The sequence below is a fragment of the Salvelinus alpinus genome, chromosome 1 (genome assembly GCF_045679555.1).
Source record: "Salvelinus alpinus chromosome 1, SLU_Salpinus.1, whole genome shotgun sequence".
NCBI lineage: Eukaryota > Metazoa > Chordata > Actinopteri > Salmoniformes > Salmonidae > Salvelinus > Salvelinus alpinus.
This window is the reverse complement of record NC_092086.1, coordinates 27,807,969-27,827,412: the sequence shown is the minus strand read 5'-3', so window position 1 is coordinate 27,827,412 and position 19,444 is coordinate 27,807,969. Positions and strand designations below refer to the sequence as shown.

Sequence of the window (19,444 nt, the reverse complement as noted above, 5' to 3'; positions counted from 1 at the left end):
ACACACGCAGGTCAATCTGTTAATGGTGTTTCTATTGTCTGTACATTCCCTCAGTAAAGAGCTGCAGTGAGTAGTTATAACTCTGCTTCAGAATGGAATTCATGGGACGGGGAGATTCCAGGTGTTCACGTGCAGACAGAGTCCTCACCTCGTCAGCAACCGCGTTGTAAAACATGTCTGTCTTTTGATCCTCTGTTCCAGCCGAGAGAAGAAGCAGGGAACACAAGACCAGAACCATTTGATGGAAGAAAAGAAAAAGAGAAAGCAAGAAGAAAAGAAAAAGAAGGAAGCTGCTCAGAAAAAGGTGTGACGTCATATGGTTCTTGTTGTTTGGACACACTTCTATCATACCTCATACAAGCACCAACCCCTGTTTTTATCGTACTACCTCATACAAGCACCAACTAGAGGTCGACTGATTAATCGGAATGGCCGATTTAATTAGGGCCGATTTCAAGTTTTCATAACGATCAGTAATCGGCATTTTTGGACACCGATTATGGCCGATTTACATTGCACTCCACGAGGACACTGCGTGGCAGGCTGACTACCTGTTATGCGAGTGTAGCAAAGAGCCAAGGTAAGGTGCTAGCTAGCATTAATCACTAGTTAACTACACATGGTTGATGATATTACTAGTTTATCTAGCTTGTCCTGCGTTGCATATAATCGATGCGGTGCCTGTTAATTTATCATTGAGTCATAGCCTACTTCGCCAAATGGGTGATTTAACAAGCGCATTGGCGCAAAAAGTCGTTGCACCAATGTGTACCTAACCATAAACATCAATGCCTTTCTTAAAATCAATACAAGTATATATTTTTTAAACCTGCATATTTAGTTAATATTGCCTGCTAACATGAATTTCTTTTAACTAGGGAAATTGTGTCACTTCTCTTGTGTTCTGTGCAAGCAGAGTCAGGGTATATGCAGCAGTTTGGGCCGCCTGGCTCGTTGCGAACCGTGTGAAGACCATTTCTTCCTAACAAAGACCGTAATTAATTTGCCAGAATTGTACATAATTATGACATAACATTGAAGGTTGTGCAATGTAACAGCAATATTTAGACTTAGGGATGCCACCCGTTAGATAAAATACGGAACGGTTCCGTATTTCACTGAAAGAATAAATGTTTTGTTTTCTAAATTATAGTTTCCGGATTTGACCATATTAATGACCTAAGGCTCGTATTTCTGTGTTATTATATTATAATTAAGTCTATGATTTGATAGAGCAGTCTGTCTGAGCGGCGGTAGGCAGCAGCAGGCTCGTAAGCATTAATTCAAACAGCACTTTCCTGCATTTGCCAGCAGCTCTTCGCTGTGCTTCAAGCACAGCGCTGTTTATGACTTCAAGCCTATCAACTCCCGAGATTAGGCTGGCAATACTAAAGTACCTATTAGAACATCCAATAGTCAAAGGTATATGAAATACAAATGGTATAGAGAGAAATAGTCCTATAATAACTACAACAAAAAACTTCTTACCTGGGAATATTGAAGACTCGTGATAAAAGGAACCACCAGCTTTCATATGTTCTGAGCAAGGAACTTAAACGTTAGCTTTTTTACATGGCACATATTGCACTTTTACTTTCTTCTCCAACACTTTTTTTGTTGCATTATTTAAACCAAATTGATCATGTTTCATTATTTATTTGAGACTACATTTATTTTATTGATGTATTATATTAAGTTAAAATAAGTGTTCATTCAGTATTGTTGTAATTGTCATTATTACAAATATATCAAAATAAAAATCGGCCGATTTAATCGGTATCGACTTTTTTTGGTCCTCCAATAATCGGTGTCGGCATGAAAAATCGGTTGACCTCTAGCACCAACTCCTGTTTTTATCGTACTACCTCATATAAGCACTATCCCCTGTTTTTAATGGTGTAGCTTTACACATAGCAAGATGATGATATCAGCCTCTACCCTGTGCCCTGCTCTCTTCCTCTCCTCTTTCACCCTCCCTCGCTCCCTCTCTCCCTCCGCTCTGAACCGTGTCAGTAAGTGATCCCTTTCCACTCTGTTGGCTAAACAGGCTAACGTGTCATGCTGCTTCTCTTTATCACATGCAGCCTCCTGTGAGGCTGAGGAAAGTAGAGCTGAAGGGGGGAACTGGCCCGCTTGTGTGTGTGTGTGTTCCCCTGTGTGTGTTGTCTGCCTCTTATTTCACTTTCTGGCTAACTAAACCACATGACCCACCAGGCAATAGCCCCTAAGCTCAGCCGGTGGAGGGATGGACATAAAACATGTAGCATTATAATAGGCTAATAAGAACATTCCCCTGAACATTCTGTTCCAATGGAATGGGCTGGCTTCAGTCAGAGCAAGGCTGAAGTGCAGGCAGCCAACCCAGTAGCATGCTAACGCTAGCAGGCTAACTCCGAGAGAGGAGACCTATTGATTGTCTGTGTTGCTTTAAAGATTGACATAACACATACTTCAGTTAGGACTCCTTTCTTTATTATGTGTATTTGACAGGGACAATAGGCTTACACATCAACATTTCAATAAATGTGGCAGTTTTATCCAGCCAGCTCATTTTCATCTGTAGTCCTTTGTACTTCTGTTTTTTGCATGAACTCTTTTTAAAAAAATCTGTTGCTAATATGTTCTTCCTCTTTCTTTCCAGGTCACTGAACAGAAAACCAAAGGTGTGTTCTCATCTTTTTCAACATTCTGCAACCACTCCTACCTCCTATTACCTTAGACTGACTAACTGATTGAAAAGAGAGGGGGATGGGGGGAGAACGATAGTTGGAGCAACAGAAAGTGAGAGTATGCACAGTGTGCGCTTAGCTGGCAGGGGTTTGAAGTGAATTGAACCCAGAGCACTGTAGATAGAACACATCCTCTCACTTCCCTCTGTGCCAAAGCTCTTAATGAGCGAGACAGACGGACTGGAGAGAGGACCTGTTATGTGGCGTGACTGGCCAGATGGGGCCGGGAGGGGCTTATGTTTTGAGGGATAGTCGCTAGGAAAGCTCATTAGGGCATCTGTTAATGGTCCTTGTACGGCCTTCTAGCACTTAACAGGAGGTTGGGGAAGTGGGGGGTTTAAAGGTCAAGATGAGGAAGGGACACTTAGTGTAATAACCCTACAGGGTATAGTAGGCTGCAGGACTGTATCTACTGGAGCCTGTCTGTGCTGCTGAGCTGCAATACTGAGCAGTAATCTGGGTTACTTAGCTTTGTTAGCCTGTTTCCATCCAGTTAGCTTTGTTAGCCTGTTTCCATCCAGTTAGCTTTGTTAGCCTGTTTCCATCCAGTTAGCTTTGTTAGCCTGTTTCCATCCAGTTAGCTTTGTTAGCCTGTTTCCATCCAGTTAGCTTTGTTAGCCTGTTTCCATCCAGTTAGCTTTGTTAGCCTGTTTCCATCCAGTTAGCTTTGTTAGCCTGTTTCCATCCAGTTAGCTTTGTTAGCCTGTTTCCATCCAGTTAGCTTTGTTAGCCTGTTTCCATCCAGTTAGCTTTGTTAGCCTGTTTCCATCCAGTTAGCTTTGTTAGCCTGTTTCCATCCAGTTAGCTTTGTTAGCCTGTTTCCATCCAGTTAGCTTTGTTAGCCTGTTTCCATCCAGTTAGCAGTAATCTGGGTTAGTTTTCTTGGTTAGCATGTTTCCACCAAGCCATTTTGTATGGCTGAAAAGTCCCCTGAAAGCTGGCTGTGACACATTAGAATGTGGTGTTGACTGTTGAGGAGAGCAGGGTTAGTGTGAAGGTGCAGGATAGGGGTAACAACAGGTAGGGAGAGGCCACCAGCCTAATACTGAACTTTCTACTGTGGTTGGAATGGCGAGGCCCAACCTGGGTCTGATGGCGGGAGGAGGAGAATATATATGTGGGTGGATGGAGGAATAGAGAGATTGGGGTGAAAAGGGCAGAAGGAAATTCACCTGGCTTGTCACAAACATATTCCTGAGAAGGAAATGACAGAAGTGAATGAAAGGGTCTGAAGGAAAGAGACTGCAGGAACAAAGTACATGAAAGAAACTGAGTAGTGTGAGAAAGTGAGCGAGAACACACTAGTTTCCTGTCTACAGTTTACACATGCAGTAAGCAGTGCACATCTAGATCAACATAAAAGGCACATGTGTACACACACGGCTAAGGCATACAATACATTCATATAAATAAGTTCCCTCTGCCTCACCTACCTCCACTGGGACTGTGTATGTAGTATAGGCACTCATACAAACACAATTATATCAATGCATAGGTCAACAGACTTTTATGAATACATTAGTGCATCTGTATAAACCAGGGATATTCAACTCACCCTACGAGGTCTGTCGCCTGCTGGTTTTCTGTTCTACCTGATAATGAATTGCACACACCTGGTGTCCCGGGTCTAAATCAGTCCCTGATTAGAGGGAAACAATGGAAACAACGCAGTGGAACTGGCTTTGAAGTCCAGAGGTTAGTTTGAAGGGGTCTAGACTGTCACATAAAACAGTTGACAAGTACACACACAGACACACGTGTCCTTATGTATGGTTTCCATCAGCCAGTCCCTAGTGTGAAAGCAGCACGTATTGCCTTTGGTGATCGTCTCCTACCTTTCTACAGTGTCTTCCTGGCTGTGGTCTAGTTACAGCTCATCAGCCTCTCTCCATGCAGTTCTGGTTCTTAGCCATTTCTCTGTCTCTATAGAGTGAGAGGTATTCTACCACTACCATCTAGTGTTACAACACAGCCCTGCCTTAGTTTCTACCACCACTACCATCTAGTGTTACAACACAGCCCTGCCTTAGTTTCTACCACCACTACCATCTAGTGTTACAACACAGCTGTGCCTTAGTTTCTACCACCACTACCATCTAGTGTTACAACACAGCCCTGCCTTAGTTTCTAGCAGCACTACCATCCAGTGTTACAACACAGCCCTGCCTTAGTTTCTACCACCACTACCATCTAGTGTTACAACACAGCCGTGCCTTAGTTTCTACCACCACTACCATCTAGTGTTACAACACAGCCCTGCCTTAGTTTCTACCACCACTACCATCTGGTGTTACAACACAGCCTTGCCTTAGTTTCTACCACCACTACCATCTAGTGTTACAACACAGCCCTGCCTTAGTTTCTACCACCACTACCATCTGGTGTTACAACACAGCCTTGCCTTAGTTTCTACCACCACTACCATCTAGTGTTACAACACAGCCCTGCCTTAGTTTCTACCACCACTACCATCTAGTGTTACAACACAGCCCTGCCTTAGTTTCTACCACCACTACCATCTGGTGTTACAACACAGCCCTGCCTTAGTTTCTACCACCACTACCATCTAGTGTTACAACACAGCCCTGCCTTAGTTTCTACCACCACTACCATCTGGTGTTACAACACAGCCCTGCCTTAATCTCTCCTGTCTATGGCAGGTAGCATGCCCCCACCCCATCAGACACCAGTCCTCCCTGTCTACTGGACCATCACCCATGTGGAGGCATTTTCTCCCTGGCGCTGCATGATGAGGGGATAGTGTAACATAGGGCTACATACCCGGTAACTCTGTTAGCATGGATAGGTCTGCGGTAGACCTTGAAGGGTGAGAGGGATGGATTAAGGAGGAGTAGGAGGGAGCATACTCGCAGCATCCATTCCAGACGGAGCTGCAGCCCCCACATTTACATAGCGCCATAAGATCACATTGTTATTCCAAATCTGCGGCGACACAACACTGTCATTTCATAAGATTAATTTGCCTTTTCACATTGACTTAATTACACCCAGCACTTTGTGTTGCAGCAGAGCCATAAATTGCAGTGTATTCCGGAGGGAATTTATTTATTCCACGCGCTGCCGTCGCTGTCATGTTGTGTCTTTAGTGGCTAAACGCTATGAGAATGAATACAGTGGAGATGGATATTAGCCAATCACTGAACAGAGGCAAGGGAGGCATTCATTCAGTTGTTTAGGTTAGAGCTGATATGTCTTTTTGGGATTGTATATAGCAGAGGAGGCTGGTGGGGGGAGCTGTAGGAGGATGGGCTCATTGTAATGGCTGGAATGGAATAATGGAATGGTATCAAACATGGAAACCACGTGTTTGACTCATTCCATTCCAACCATTACAATGAACCCGTCCTCCTATAGCTCCTCCCACCAGCCTCCTCTGGTATGTAGCTGTATCAGATCAAAGTTTATTGGTCGCGTACACAGATTAGCAGGTGCAGCTAAATGCTTATGTTACTAGCTCCAACAGTGGCGCGCTCGCAAATCACATATGTGATGTGAATTATACAAATGACTGAGATAGGACAGTGGCTGTATATGAGAGCTGTCATTAGGCATCACATAGTGATAGATGCCTGTTTATTTTAGTCTCTCTCACACACACACACTCTCGGGTAAGGATTCATATTTTCCTGAAAATATGCCAAGTTTCAATACCAGGAATAATTCCAGTGCCCACTTTAAAGCGTTTAAAACCAAGATATGGTCACTATGCCAGGTTTCTCCCCCAAAAAGAGGGACGCTGTGCCACCTTGTCGGCTTGGCTGCGCCACTATGTAAAGATTTCAGCGCAAATGAAACTGATATTTATTAATGATAGTTACTCGATCTTTGATCGCCAATGACATTGTTGTGAATTGCGGAACAAGTTGTTCATAAATTCTGACCGGTATCATGTCCCTCAATTATTTGAGCGCATTTCAGCACATCTTGACACACAGCGCACCCGCAGAATAGCGTTGTCCAATCATACAGACTTTGTAACGGCAGTCAAACAAGTAAAATGACCAACGTTGCTAAGCTTGCTAGATAACCTCCTTCAACGAATGACAGAATATCTCCTATATTTGGCTAAATGGAGTTGATGATTATACAGACAGCAGATCAGCTCATCAGTAACTGGGAGATGAAGAGTGGAAATAGATTAAATATGAAGTTATCTTAATGGGGACCAACTCTGTTTTATAAATATCCGTATCTACGTTTGTTGATTCTCTACAGACGCTCTCATATGGGCAGCAAGTACGAGACATCGCGGAGGAGATGTGCGAGCAGTATTTTCACATGCGTAGGCCAGAGACAAGATTTGATCATGTAACCTATGGATTACAGAATGAAGTTAGGAATTTTCATCCTAGACAAGAGTTAGGATTTTAGGTTTCAGTGAGATTGGGACTGGATAGGAAAATGTATAATATAATATAATAATTTTCTCTCATGCCTCTCTGAATTGGTAACAGACTTCATTTCTGTGACAGCGATACCTGTTTAGTGAATTGTGCATAGGCCTGTGAAATGTGTGACTGTCGAAATGACAGCGCAAAGAGGCCCATGTTATTTTGTATGCCTGCTGTAGAGGTTTCCTGTAGGGTTTATTAACTGTGTGCGGGCAGCGTGTGCAGCCCCCCAGTGTCAATTATGTGTGTGCTTTGAATTCATGGTGACTGTGTGTGAAGTAAATCCACTAGGCTAATGGCTTCCAAGTGACAACCTGTTTGGATAATGTGCTGTTATATGTTGTGCTAACCTGCTGCTGCGCGTGTTGTGTATTTTGAGGAATTGCATTAATGCGACGTTGGGGGGGGAAATGTTGTAGGCTAATTTCCCGGGTCTTGTCATTTTATTTTTGGGGAAACTGACCAGTCCTGGGATCCCAGTTATCCATGTTAATACCTACTCCTGGGTTGTCCAAGCCAAAGCCGACACTTCCAGCGACCACTCCATAACCCACACTACCTTCAGGAAGACATTCATCTATAGCTGTGTACGTTAAGGCTTGCGCTGGCTGCTGAGGGAGTTGTGGTGGGATGATGTATGGGGTGGACAGGCAGGGTTGAGTCGGCAGGTAAAGTAGCAGTGGAGTGTAGGAAACTGGGCAGTCAGGTTGAGGAGTTGGACTTAATGGGTTACTGGAATAGGGGACGCAGTGGGCCAGTTGGATCTTTCTCATTTGGTCAGTTGTATAACATTGACACTTTGTCACTGGAATAGTGGACGCAGTGGGCCAGTTGGATCTCTCTCATTAGGTCAGTTGTATAACATTGACACTTTGTCACACACACTCCTACTTGTGTGTGACTGAGAGGTCTACCTCTGAACAGGTCTCTCTCTCTCCCAGCCACCAGCTGCAGCTACTCCCCAGTACATTCCACCAATGTTTTATGATGGGGAAATGGTGTGTGTGAAAGAAAAGTCTCCTGTCCTGCTAACCTGAACCAGCTCCAGTCCCTGTGCCCTCATCCTGTCTGTCTGGCCTCCATCTTGGGTGCACACAAACACTCAAAGCCGTAAAGCTGCAATATGTAACGTTTTGGGCGACCTGAATAAATGTACATTGACTGATCTATAACACACATTTCTATGTACATTTAAATCAAGTCTAAGAAGCGGTATACTGTATCTGTTCTGTGTGCTATTTCTATGGTTCCCGTTCTTAAGTTTTGTTTTGGCATATTTTACTTTCAGTTTTGTACACCAGCTGAAAATACAATATTTTGGGTTATGGAAAATATATTTCATAGCGGTTGAAATGGTACAATGATTCTCTACATTATACTTGCTTGTTTTGTCACAAACTGAAATTAGGCAAACTATTAGAATTTTAGCAACCAGGAAATGGTGGGGTGATATCTGCATAGTGCATCTTTAAAATGTTTTAAATTGTTGAATAAAAGTATAGTGCCATTTCAATATACAGTAGTCAAACAAGTGTTTTGAGTCCTCCTGCCTTTTAGACCTCTATATGAGTTATCAGGAGCCCTCAGAGAGCTGTTCCTCTAAACTACAGTCCTCCTGCCTTTTAGACCTCTATATGAGTTATCAGGAGCCCTCAGAGAGCTGTTCCTCTAAACTACAGTCCTCCTGCCTTTTAGACCTCTATATGAGTTATCAGGAGCCCTCAGAGAGCTGTTCCTCTAAACTACAGTCCTCCTGCCTTTTAGACCTCTATATGAGTTATCAGGAGCCCTCAGAGAGCTGTTCCTCTAAACTACAGTCCTCCTGCCTCTGACCTCTGAGGGATCAGGAGACTTGGGAGAGAGCTGTTCCTTGAAATTACAGCCCCGTATTAAATCAGGATTAATTAAGCCCTATCATCTCCACCTCCTCTGAGGCCCTCTGCTCAGTATGGCAGCTCAGCTCAACACGCTGAGGGGGAGACAGACGAGCCCTTCAGAGACCCTAAGGGAGACACACACTCCACACACAAACATGGACGGATACATGCGTGTAAATGCACACACACTCTCGTTCTTATATGATTGTTATTAACCTCAGTCTCTCATCTGATCTTATTTTCAGATCAGTATCTTTATACAGTATGCTTCTGTGATTAATCGACTAGCCGATCTGGTTCTGATTAGGCTTGGTATCTATATGACTGAAGTTGCCTGTAAGCAACAGATGTTTTTTGTTGTTGCCAACATTGACTGTCAATCATTGGTCTGCATTGTGAAGCTATTCAATGTATTCAGCTCTATTGCACCCTGCCATCTTGGTAAGGCCATGACACATCCCATCCTTTTCTTGGCTGCATTCTATTTTTACATCCATAGCTTCCCTGAACCCAATATGCCACAGTATTAAAGTCAACACTTGAAGTGACTTGCTTTCCAAGACCTGCCACTGCTGTGAAATGGAGTTGAACACTTTCCCTCCTGAACGCAGCCCATTATAACAGAGAAGACCTAGTAATTAATCTCTCCGATCTACCCATGTGTTTCCCCCCCCAAACATTGGGCAATAGTAGCCTGTTTAGAGCAGTGTGAGCTGTTGTCGAGGCCTCGGGTATGAAAGCTCTCCATTCAGTTCCTCTCTGGCCGATTTAAAGACGTAAGCTATGGAAAAGCCTATAATTGTGTGTGGGGCCCGATTTGATGAGTGGAGAGCAGTCTGCATGGTGCGAACACACGCAGACACTGAGACAGACAGGTTTGATGAGTGGAGAGCAGTCTGCATGGTGCGAACACACGCAGACACTGAGACAGACAGGTTTGATGAGTGGAGAGCAGTCTGCATGGTGCGAACACACGCAGACACTGAGACAGACAGGTTTGATGAGTGGAGAGCAGTCTGCATGGTGCGAACACACGCAGACACTGAGACAGACAGATTTGATGAGTGGAGAGCAGTCTGCATGGTGCGAACACACGCAGACACTGAGACAGGTTAAGGGCACCTCAAACTTCAGACATTTGGCCTCCTTTTTTTACTTGTGTGGCTACGAGCCAAATAGCTTTGCACTTATGTCATCTGATGAACATGAAGCTACTTTCTGCTGAATGTGTTGCACTAATGTCTTTTCTGTGAAGGAAAACTATAGTTGCACCCCGATCACTATTGAAGCAAAAAACACTGACTTTCAAAATAAAACACAGGTGAAAGGGTTTGAAACACAGAATGTTTATTTATTTATACTTTTTTGATTGTGTTTTGAAAATGCAGATTTTTTAACTCTAATGTGACCCCTGGTGGGGGTGTGTGTGAGAGATCGTAAAATGGGATCCCATTCCCTTCCTTTGCGTGAGGCTGTAGGGTCTCAGGGCCGTAGTTTGATGTGCATCTTTGATGAACTGGGAATCCACACCACGCTCTCCAGCTGACGACTGTGTATCTTACCAAACAGGCTCGTTGCACAGCTTAGAACTGTGTAATCTCTTTTTTTCGCTTTCCATCTCCTACTTTTTTCCATCTCTTTCACTGTTTTCATGGACTCTGTTTTTAGAGGAAGAATAGTGCTCTAATTGTAAGTGGATTAGAGGGAGGGCTGGATTCAGAGAGAGACACAGATAGACAGACAGACGGGGGGGGGGGGGGACTGTGACAAACACTATTCTCTGCACCATGTTGTGATTGGTGTAGCCAGAGAACAGACCGCTAGCCCCGCCTCTTTGCTCCCTCCATCCGTCCCCAGTACTTCTTGAAGCCTCCTACGTCAGAGAGACCGCCATCACTCTAATACTGTTCTATTTAAAGGCTGGATGTAGAATACTCCCAGTTTTAACAGGAAAATCCCCTCTGAATCAGCAGCAGGGAGAATTAGCCAGCGAATGGATGAACGAGGAGGGGTAGGGAGTAGAGGAGAGGTAGAGAGCGAGAAGTCTGATGCGAGGCGTGCTCTAGCTCGAGCTTTCCTGCCTGGTTCCTATGCTGCAGGCAGGCTGAGGTAGAGCTGGAGCTGGTCAGGGGGCTGGTGGCAAGAGCTGTAGCCCACAATGAGGCTCTGCTGTGGGGGCAGAGGGAGACCCAGAGGGGAAATCAAATTTAAAAAATCAAATCAAACATTATTAGTCACTTACAGTGAAATGCTGTCTTACGAGCCCCGAACCAACAATTCAGTACAAATATGAATAAGAAATAAAAGTAACAAGTAATTAAAGAGCAGCAGTAAAATAATAATAGCGCAACTATATACAGGGGGGTACCTGTACAGAGTCAATGTGCGGGGGCACAGGTTAGTTGAGGTAATATGTACGTCGAGTTATTAAAGTAACTATGCGTAGATAACTACAGAGAGTAGCAACGGTGTAAAGATGGGAGTGGCAATGCAAATAGTCTGTGAAGCCATTTGATTAGATGTTCAGGACTCTTATGGCTTGCGGGGTAGAAGCTGTTTAGAAGCCTCTTGGACCGAGACTTGGTGCTCTGGTACCGCTGCCGTGCGGTAGCAGAGCGAACAGTCTATGACTAGGGTGGCTGGAGTCTTTGACAATTTTTAGGGCCTTCCTCTGACACAGCCTGGATGTCAGGAAGCTTTGCCCCAGTGATGTACTGGGCCGTACGCACTACCCTCTGTAGTGTCTTGCTGTAGGAGGCCGAGCAGTTGCCTTACCAGGCAGTGATGCAACCAGTCAGGATGCTCTCGATGGTGCAGCTGTAGAACCTTTTGCGAATCTGAGGACCAATGCCAAATCTTTTCAGTCTCCTGAGGGGGAATAGGTTTTGTCACGACTGTCTTGGTGTGCTTGGACCATGTTAGTTTTTTGGTGATGTGGACACCAAGGAACTTGAAGCTCTCAACCTGCTCCACTACAGCCCCGTCGATGAGAATGGGGGCGTGCTCGGTCCTCTTTTTCCTTTAGTCCACAATCATCTCCTTTTGTCTTGATCATGTTGAGGGAGAGGTTGTTGTCCTGGCCACACACGGCCAGGTCTCTGACCTCCTCCCTATAGGCTGTCTCATCGTTGTTGGTGATCAGGCCTACCACTGTTGTCATCGGAAAACTTAATGATGGTGTTGGAGTTGTGCCTGGCCGTGCAGTCATGAGTGAACAGGGAGTACAGGAGTGGACTGAGCACGCACCCCTGAGGGGCCCCTGTGTTGAGAATCAGCGTGGCAGATGTGTTGCTACCTGCCCTTACCACCTGTGGGCGGCCCGTCAGGAAGTCCAGGATCCAGTTGCAGAGGGATGTGTTTAGTCCCAGGGTCCTTAGCTTAGTGATGAGCTTTGAGGGCACTATGGTGTTGAACGCTGAGCTGTAGTCAATGAACAGCATTCTCACATAGGTGTTCCATTTGTCCAGGGGGGGAAGGGCAGTGTAGAGTCCAATAGAGATTGCATCTTCTGTGGATCTGTTAGGGTGGTATGCAAATTGGAGTCGGTCTAGGGTTTCTGGGATACTGGTGTTGAATTGAGCCATGACCAGCCTTTCGAAGCACTTCATGGCTACAGACATGAGTGCTATGGGTTAGTAGTCCTTTAGGCAGGTTACCTTTGTCCCTGTGCCCAAGAACACTATGGTGGTCTACTTGAAACATGTTGGTATTACAGACTCGGACATGGAGACATTGAAAATGTCAGTGAAGACACTTGCCAGTTGGTCAGTGCATGCTCGCAGTAAACATCCTGGTAATCCGTTTGGCTAAGCTGCCTTGTGACTGCGGAGAGCGTGATCACACAGTCTTCCTGAACAGCTGGTGCTCTCATCCATGTTTCAGTGTTATTTGCCTCGACGCAAGCATAGAAGTAATTTGGCTCATCTGGTAGGCTTGCGTAACTGGGCAGCTCTCGGCTGTGCTTCGCTTTGTGGTCTGTAATGGTTTGTCAGCCCTGCTACATCTGTCGATGTTTGGAGCCTGTGTAGTACGATTCGATCTTAGTCCTGTATTTACCCTTTGCCTGTTTGATGGTTCGTCTGAGGGTATAGCGGGATTTCTTATAAGCTTCCTGGTTAGAGTCTCGCTCCTTGAATGCAGCAGCTCTAGCCTTTAGCTCAGGGAGGATGTTGCCTGTAATCCATGGCTTCTGGTTGGGGTATGTACGTACGGTCACTGTGGGGACGAAGTCATTGATGCACTTATTGATGAAGCCAATGACTGATGTGGTGTACTCCTCAATGCCATAGGAGGAATCCAGGAACATATTCCAGTCTGCTAGCAAAACAGTCCTGTAGCTTAGGATCTGCTTTGTCTGACCACTTTTTTTTCTTCTTTTAAAAAAAATAGATTTTACTTTTTTTTCTCCTCTGGTTGCACATTTAGCATGCTGATAGAAATGAGGTAAAACTGATTTGTTTCCCTGCATTAAAGTCCCCGGCCACTAGGAGCACCTTCTCTGGGTGAGTGTTTTCCTGTTTGCTTATGGTGGAATACACCTCATTGAGTGCGGTCTTAGTGCCAGCCTCAGTCTGTGGTGGTATGTAGACAGCTATGAAAAATACAGATGATAAACTCTCTAGGTAGATACTGTGCTCTACAGCTTATCATGAGATACTCTACCTCAGGCGAGCAAAATCTCAAGACTTCCTTAGATATCGTGCACCAGCTGTTATTTAGAAAAATAAACTCAGCAAAAAAAGTAATGTTCTCTCACTGTCAACAGCGTTTATTTTCAGCAAACTTAACATATGTTCATACAAGATTCAACAACTGAGACACAAACTGAACAAGTTCCACAGACATGTGACTAACAGAAATGGAATAATGTGTCCCTGAACAAAGGGGGGAGGTCAAAATCAAAAGTAACAGTCAGTATCTGGTGTGGCCACCAGCTGCATTAAGTACTACAGTGCATCTCCTCCTCATGGACTGCACCAGATTTGCCAGTTCTTGCTGTGAGATGTTACCAACCATTCCACCAAGGCACCTTCAAGTACCCGGACATTTCTGGGGGGAATGGCCCTGGCCCTGGCCCTCACCCTCCGATCCAACAGGTCCCAGATGTGCTCAATGGGATTGAGATCCGGGCTCTTCGCTGGCCATGGCCGAACACTGACATTCCTGTCTTGCAGGAAATCACGCACAGAACGAGCAGTATAGCTGGTGGCATTGTCATGCTGGAGGGTCATGTCAGGATGAGCCTGCAGGAAGGGTACCGCGTGAGGGAGGAGGATGTCTTCCCTGTAACGCACAGCGTTGAGATTGCCTGCAATGACAACAAGCTCAGTCCAATGATGCTGTGACACACCGCCCCAGACCATGACAGACCCTCCAAATCGATCCCACTCCAGAGTACAGGCCTCGGTGTAATGCTCATTCCTTCAACGATAAACGCGAATTCGACCATCACCCCTGGTGAGACAAAACCGTGACTCGTCAGTGAAGAGAACTTTATGCCAGTCCTGGCCACATCTGCAGTCCTCATGCCTCGTTGCAGAATGCCTAAGGCACATTCACGCAGATGAGCAGGGACCCTGGGCATCTTGCTTTTGGTGTTTTTCAGAGTCAGTAGAAAGGCCTCTTTAGTGTCCCAAGTTTTCATAACTGTGACTAATTGCCTACCGTCTGTAAGCTGTTAGTGTCTTAACGACCGTTCCACAGGTGCATGTTCATTAATTGTTTATGGTTCATTGAACAAGCATGAGAAACAGTGTTTAAACCCTTTAAAATGAAGATCTGTGAAGATATTTGGATTTTTACAAATTATCTTTGAAAGACAGGGTCCTGAAAAAAGGACGTTTCATTTTTTGCCGAGTTTACATAGTCCGCCTGGCTGGGACGGCTGGGATCCCGTTAACGGGATCGATATGACAACAGCCATTATAACTGCAGGGCGCCAAATTCAAAACAACAGAAATCTCACAATTAAAATTCCTCAGACATACAAGTATTTTACACCATTTTAAAGATAAACTTGTTGTTAATCACACCACAACTTTTTTCCAAACCATAAAATTGACGTGACCAACAGAAAATACTATCTCAGATCTGTATATAATGACGAAATGCTTATGTTTCCACCCTAACAATGGGAGTCGTCCCAAGGCAGAAAGGCAGGCGACAAGGTTAGGCCCAAAACAAGCCCATAGAAACGCAGTGGAATTATTTTGGACAGATTTTGGCGAGAGTGAAACGTCTCGCTTTGCCTCTTCCTCTCTGATACTATGCATGCATACAAGGACCGGACATTTTTCATTAAGAGCCTAATGGAAACATGCAACAATAGCAAGCCTATCGTCTTTAAGTCAAAAAGCTATAGCCTGTTATTTAACATGCAACTCCTATAATGAAGCAGCTAATAAAACGTAATTTTCAAACATTTACCCAAATGCAATTAGTGGGAAACACCGTTCTCAACAGAACACCTAATGTGAGCACTTCCATATGTGACAGGGATGAACATCTCTGTTAGAAACGTAGAAAGAGGGGGAATCTAATAGCAGCTACTATGATGGGTTGCTAATATGACTAGGATAATGCATTTGGCTTCTGGACAACAAAAGAAAGTTGATATGAAAACCAATAAAATAATTGCCTCCACGTTTCTATGGATGGATTTTCGCAAGGCGACTTTGAAGCAAGGTAAGACATGCCTGATTTTATTTGACGTAAAGTGAAAACGTTGAGGCTTCAAGCTCACATTGCAAAGTGGTGGGTGATGTGCTGATAGTCAACGGTAGACAGGCAGGCCTATGCAGCTGAATTCACTCCAGTAGCCTACACAGGCTTTTTGAGGAGCTACTCTTGTGCTGTCTGACAGATGTTAGGCTTTTCCGCGCCTCAAACTAGGCTGTGTATGCTGTGCGCGTGTGATAAATTAAAATGCATGATGACTAACAAATACACACAAGACAATTTTTAATTCCACAAAATTATGCAAATTTACTCTATAGACCGATAAGCAAGAGCGGTCAAATGTGTTTTTGGGGGCTAACCGATTAACCGGTAACATCCATAATGCAAACGTATTTGAGAAAGATTATTAGAAAAATACAATATCACTGAGTAAATGTGTTTATTGGTGCTTTGATAAGATATTTGAATTGAAGGTTATTTGTGGATGTGAATCTAAATGTATTTTTTTATTTTAAGGTTGTTTTGATTTGGGGTGTGGTGGGGTAGCCAGAAATTCTGGCCCAAAAAATGGGGTTACCCCAGTCTCAGGGATGGCTAACTCTGAAAATTCCTTTGTCTCTACAGTTAGGTAAATCTGTTTTTAGTTTTTTTGCACCTTACTTGTGAAAAAAAATTATGTTTGTTTTCTATGACTGTGTTTTGTATCTCTGCTTTTCATGTTGTATTAATGTGTATATTTTTGTAATTACAGGCCTCTTCTTTATAAGAGATCTTGGTCTCAGTATGACTCCCTGCTAAAATAAAGGTTAAATAAATGTTTTTGTGTGACACCGTTCTGTCCTCTTCCCCCTTACTTTGGGCCTCCCGGTTACATAACTGTGTCTGTGAGCTGTTCACCGTTCACTGCACAAACATTGGGCTGCGGTCAATGGAGCTGCACCATTCCCATACAGCGTCGTACGCAGAACCCACACATGATTTTCTGTGGGTTACTTAATCAATAAGGCCTGAGGGGGTGTGTGGTATATAGGCAATATATCACGACCAAGGGCTTTTTCTTGGGCACAATGCAAAACCACAACCCCCCGAGGTGCCTTATTGCTATTATAAACTGGTTACCAATGTAATTAGAGCAGTAAAAAAAAAAAAATGTCATACCCATGGTACTGTATACGGTCTGATATACCACAGCTGTCAGCCAATCAGCATTCAGGGCTCAAACCACCCAGTTTATAATGAGCTTTTTACTATGTGAGAATATTTAGCCACAGGATTGTTGCCTGTCTCACACATTGATTCTCTCGTACTGTAAAACACATCACAATCTCACGCTGGTTTGTTTGGCTTCTGGTCTGTGTTGCTGGATCCTGCTGATGATTTTACTGGTGTTGCCATGCCAGATCTTTCTCTCTTGCTCCCTCTGGCTGTGTGATTTAGCAGGCATGTCTTTGTTTAGACTGCATCCCACTACTGTCAATGTGTGTCTGTGAGCATTCCTCTATTCCCAAGTTATTTCAATCACAATTTTGTTTAATTGTTTTTTGGGGAAGCATAACAATAAAACAGTGGAACAAAACAATGAATCAATAAGCTGTTTCTGAGGAATTTGTCAGAGCGGTATAGTCAGCTTCTTTTGCTGTGTTTTTAACCCTTTGTCTTTTACCCTCACCGTGTTTTCTACTCAATACACTTACACATTAACATATTGGTAATTGAGCAGATGCTCTTATCCAGAGCGACTTACAAGCCTCTCTTTTACTTGGTATAATAGGTTAGCGCTCTGCCCCATGCTTGTGTTCATTTCAGGTGGACCTTTGTTGTGCCCGAAAATACAATTATGATAATTTACTAGCATGGTAAAAATGATCATGAATTAAATGGCAAATCTGATCCTCTTGCTACTTGGTTTCTCTTCATATGGATTGAGCCTTGACCTTTTTTGAGCACTTCCCCTCTGTTGCTAATACTTAAGGTGCTAGCATACAAAACTGCTAATATTGAGCCCGGAAATGAATGAGTACAGTACTTAGCATGCTAGGCTGCTAAGAAACTAAAACAGTTGCGGCAATACATGAATATAGTACTTAGCTAGCATGCTTAATGGTGCTTGCTAGCTATTACTGAGCTGAGGAAATTAATGAGTTGAGTAAATAGCTAGCATACCATGCTAAACAGTGCTAGCTGGCTTATGCTAATGCTAGACTGAGGAAGTGGGTGAGTGGAGTTTGTCATAGGGGCTGGAAGCGTAGACATAATAGACGGTCAGGGTGGAATGTAAATGTGAGAAGTCACGGCTAGGTCAGTAGGATGGGTGGGGGGTTACAGAGGGAAGAGTAGCTCTAAAACTGTCCTCTTTTTCCAGGGTTAGGATGTGATTGTCCTTATAAACACTGATCTAAGATCAGTTAGTAGGCTTTGCCTTAAGCCTACTAATGCTTAAGATCACGGGATGGTGAGCTGATGATGCCTCGGTATCATCAATAGACTGCTAAGCATATGGATATGTGAATGTGTGTCTGTGTTGAATAAATCAAAATCAGCTTCTGCCTCCTCTCTCTTCCCTCCACAGTGCCAGAGTCAGCCAAGCCCGGCCCCACCCCTCCTCCTCCCCCCGCCAACCCCAGTGCCACCCCGTCTGTGCCCCCCACCAGCAGCAGTGGCAGTAATGGCAAGCGCGCCCCCTCCAGTGCCCAGCAGCAGTCCCAGCCCTCGCCCGCCCAACAGCGTTACCCGCCAAGAGAGATCCCTCCGCGCTTCCGCCAGCAGGAGCACAAGCAGCTGCTGAAGAGGGGTCAGCCGCTGCCCCCTGGGACCCTTCCAACTGTACCAGGACGCCCCGAACCTGACGCGAGTCAGAAATCCTCTGGTGCATCGCACACAGGTTAGCACTTTACTTTGAGCTTTTTCCTTTGTGACCTTTTGACCTCTGGGAATGTTCCACAACCCTGAACTTGACCACAGTCGACAGTCCAATACCACAGTCCAACTTGTTTTCTCTATGATTGTGTTGTACATTTATTTAGTGGAGCTTTTCCGGGATTCATATCTTATATTGATGATAGTTCAAGTGTTTTCCCCGTATTTTGTTTAGTTTGCCACTTTGCATTCTCCTTTTAGATATGTTTAGTGTATGCCATTGTTGTTACCTTGCCTGTTTCCTTGGGTCTGCTGTGTACCACACTGTGCTTCAGACTGCAGTCTAGTTCACCTGCAGGGCTGTGTGCACCGCTGTGTGGGAGGATCTGTTGTGCGTTGTTTGTTTTGAATGTGCTCTACCTGGCCTGGGATTCTAAATAGAATAAATTACAGCAGGCAGCCACTGTGGAGGGGCGGAGAGGAAACACAGCTGGCGTGTGTGTGAGAGAGAGATCCGATTTAAACAACCTGAAGACCAGTCTAAAGATTTCAACTCAGTCATTCTTAGTTTCTATAAGTAAAGTTTGTGTCTGCAGGGTTTTTTCTGCATAGAAAAGTATTGGGCTGGCCTCCTAATAGTGTTGCATGGTATACCGACCCTTCTGTACTTTTTCAATACTAGAACATGAAAAATGGTTCGCTACTATAATTTATTTTACTTCTGGTACTTCTGTCAAATGTGTCTTATTGATCAAGTCTGTCTATCAGTGCAGCTCATGTTCACCTTATAGTGCGAGTGCACCGTGCCTGCTCCACTTAACCTGTACTGGGAATCTGGGCCGCATCATGTTAGCTCCACACTCATGCTGCACTGGGAGTCTGGGCTGCATCA

General features: G+C 44.4%; 1 protein-coding gene across 2 annotated transcripts in view; it reads left to right on the top strand.

Moving 5' to 3' along the window:
* Window positions 1-19,444, top strand: part of tnrc6c1 (trinucleotide repeat containing adaptor 6C1) — a 146,242-nt gene that overhangs the window by 80,988 nt on the left and 45,810 nt on the right. For both annotated transcript variants that reach the window (XM_071395409.1, XM_071395418.1), the window contains 3 exons: window positions 202-304; window positions 2,642-2,663; window positions 18,266-18,577. In XM_071395409.1, coding sequence (XP_071251510.1) covers window positions 202-304; window positions 2,642-2,663; window positions 18,266-18,577 — 437 coding nt within the window. The remainder of the gene's footprint in view (window positions 1-201; window positions 305-2,641; window positions 2,664-18,265; window positions 18,578-19,444) is intronic.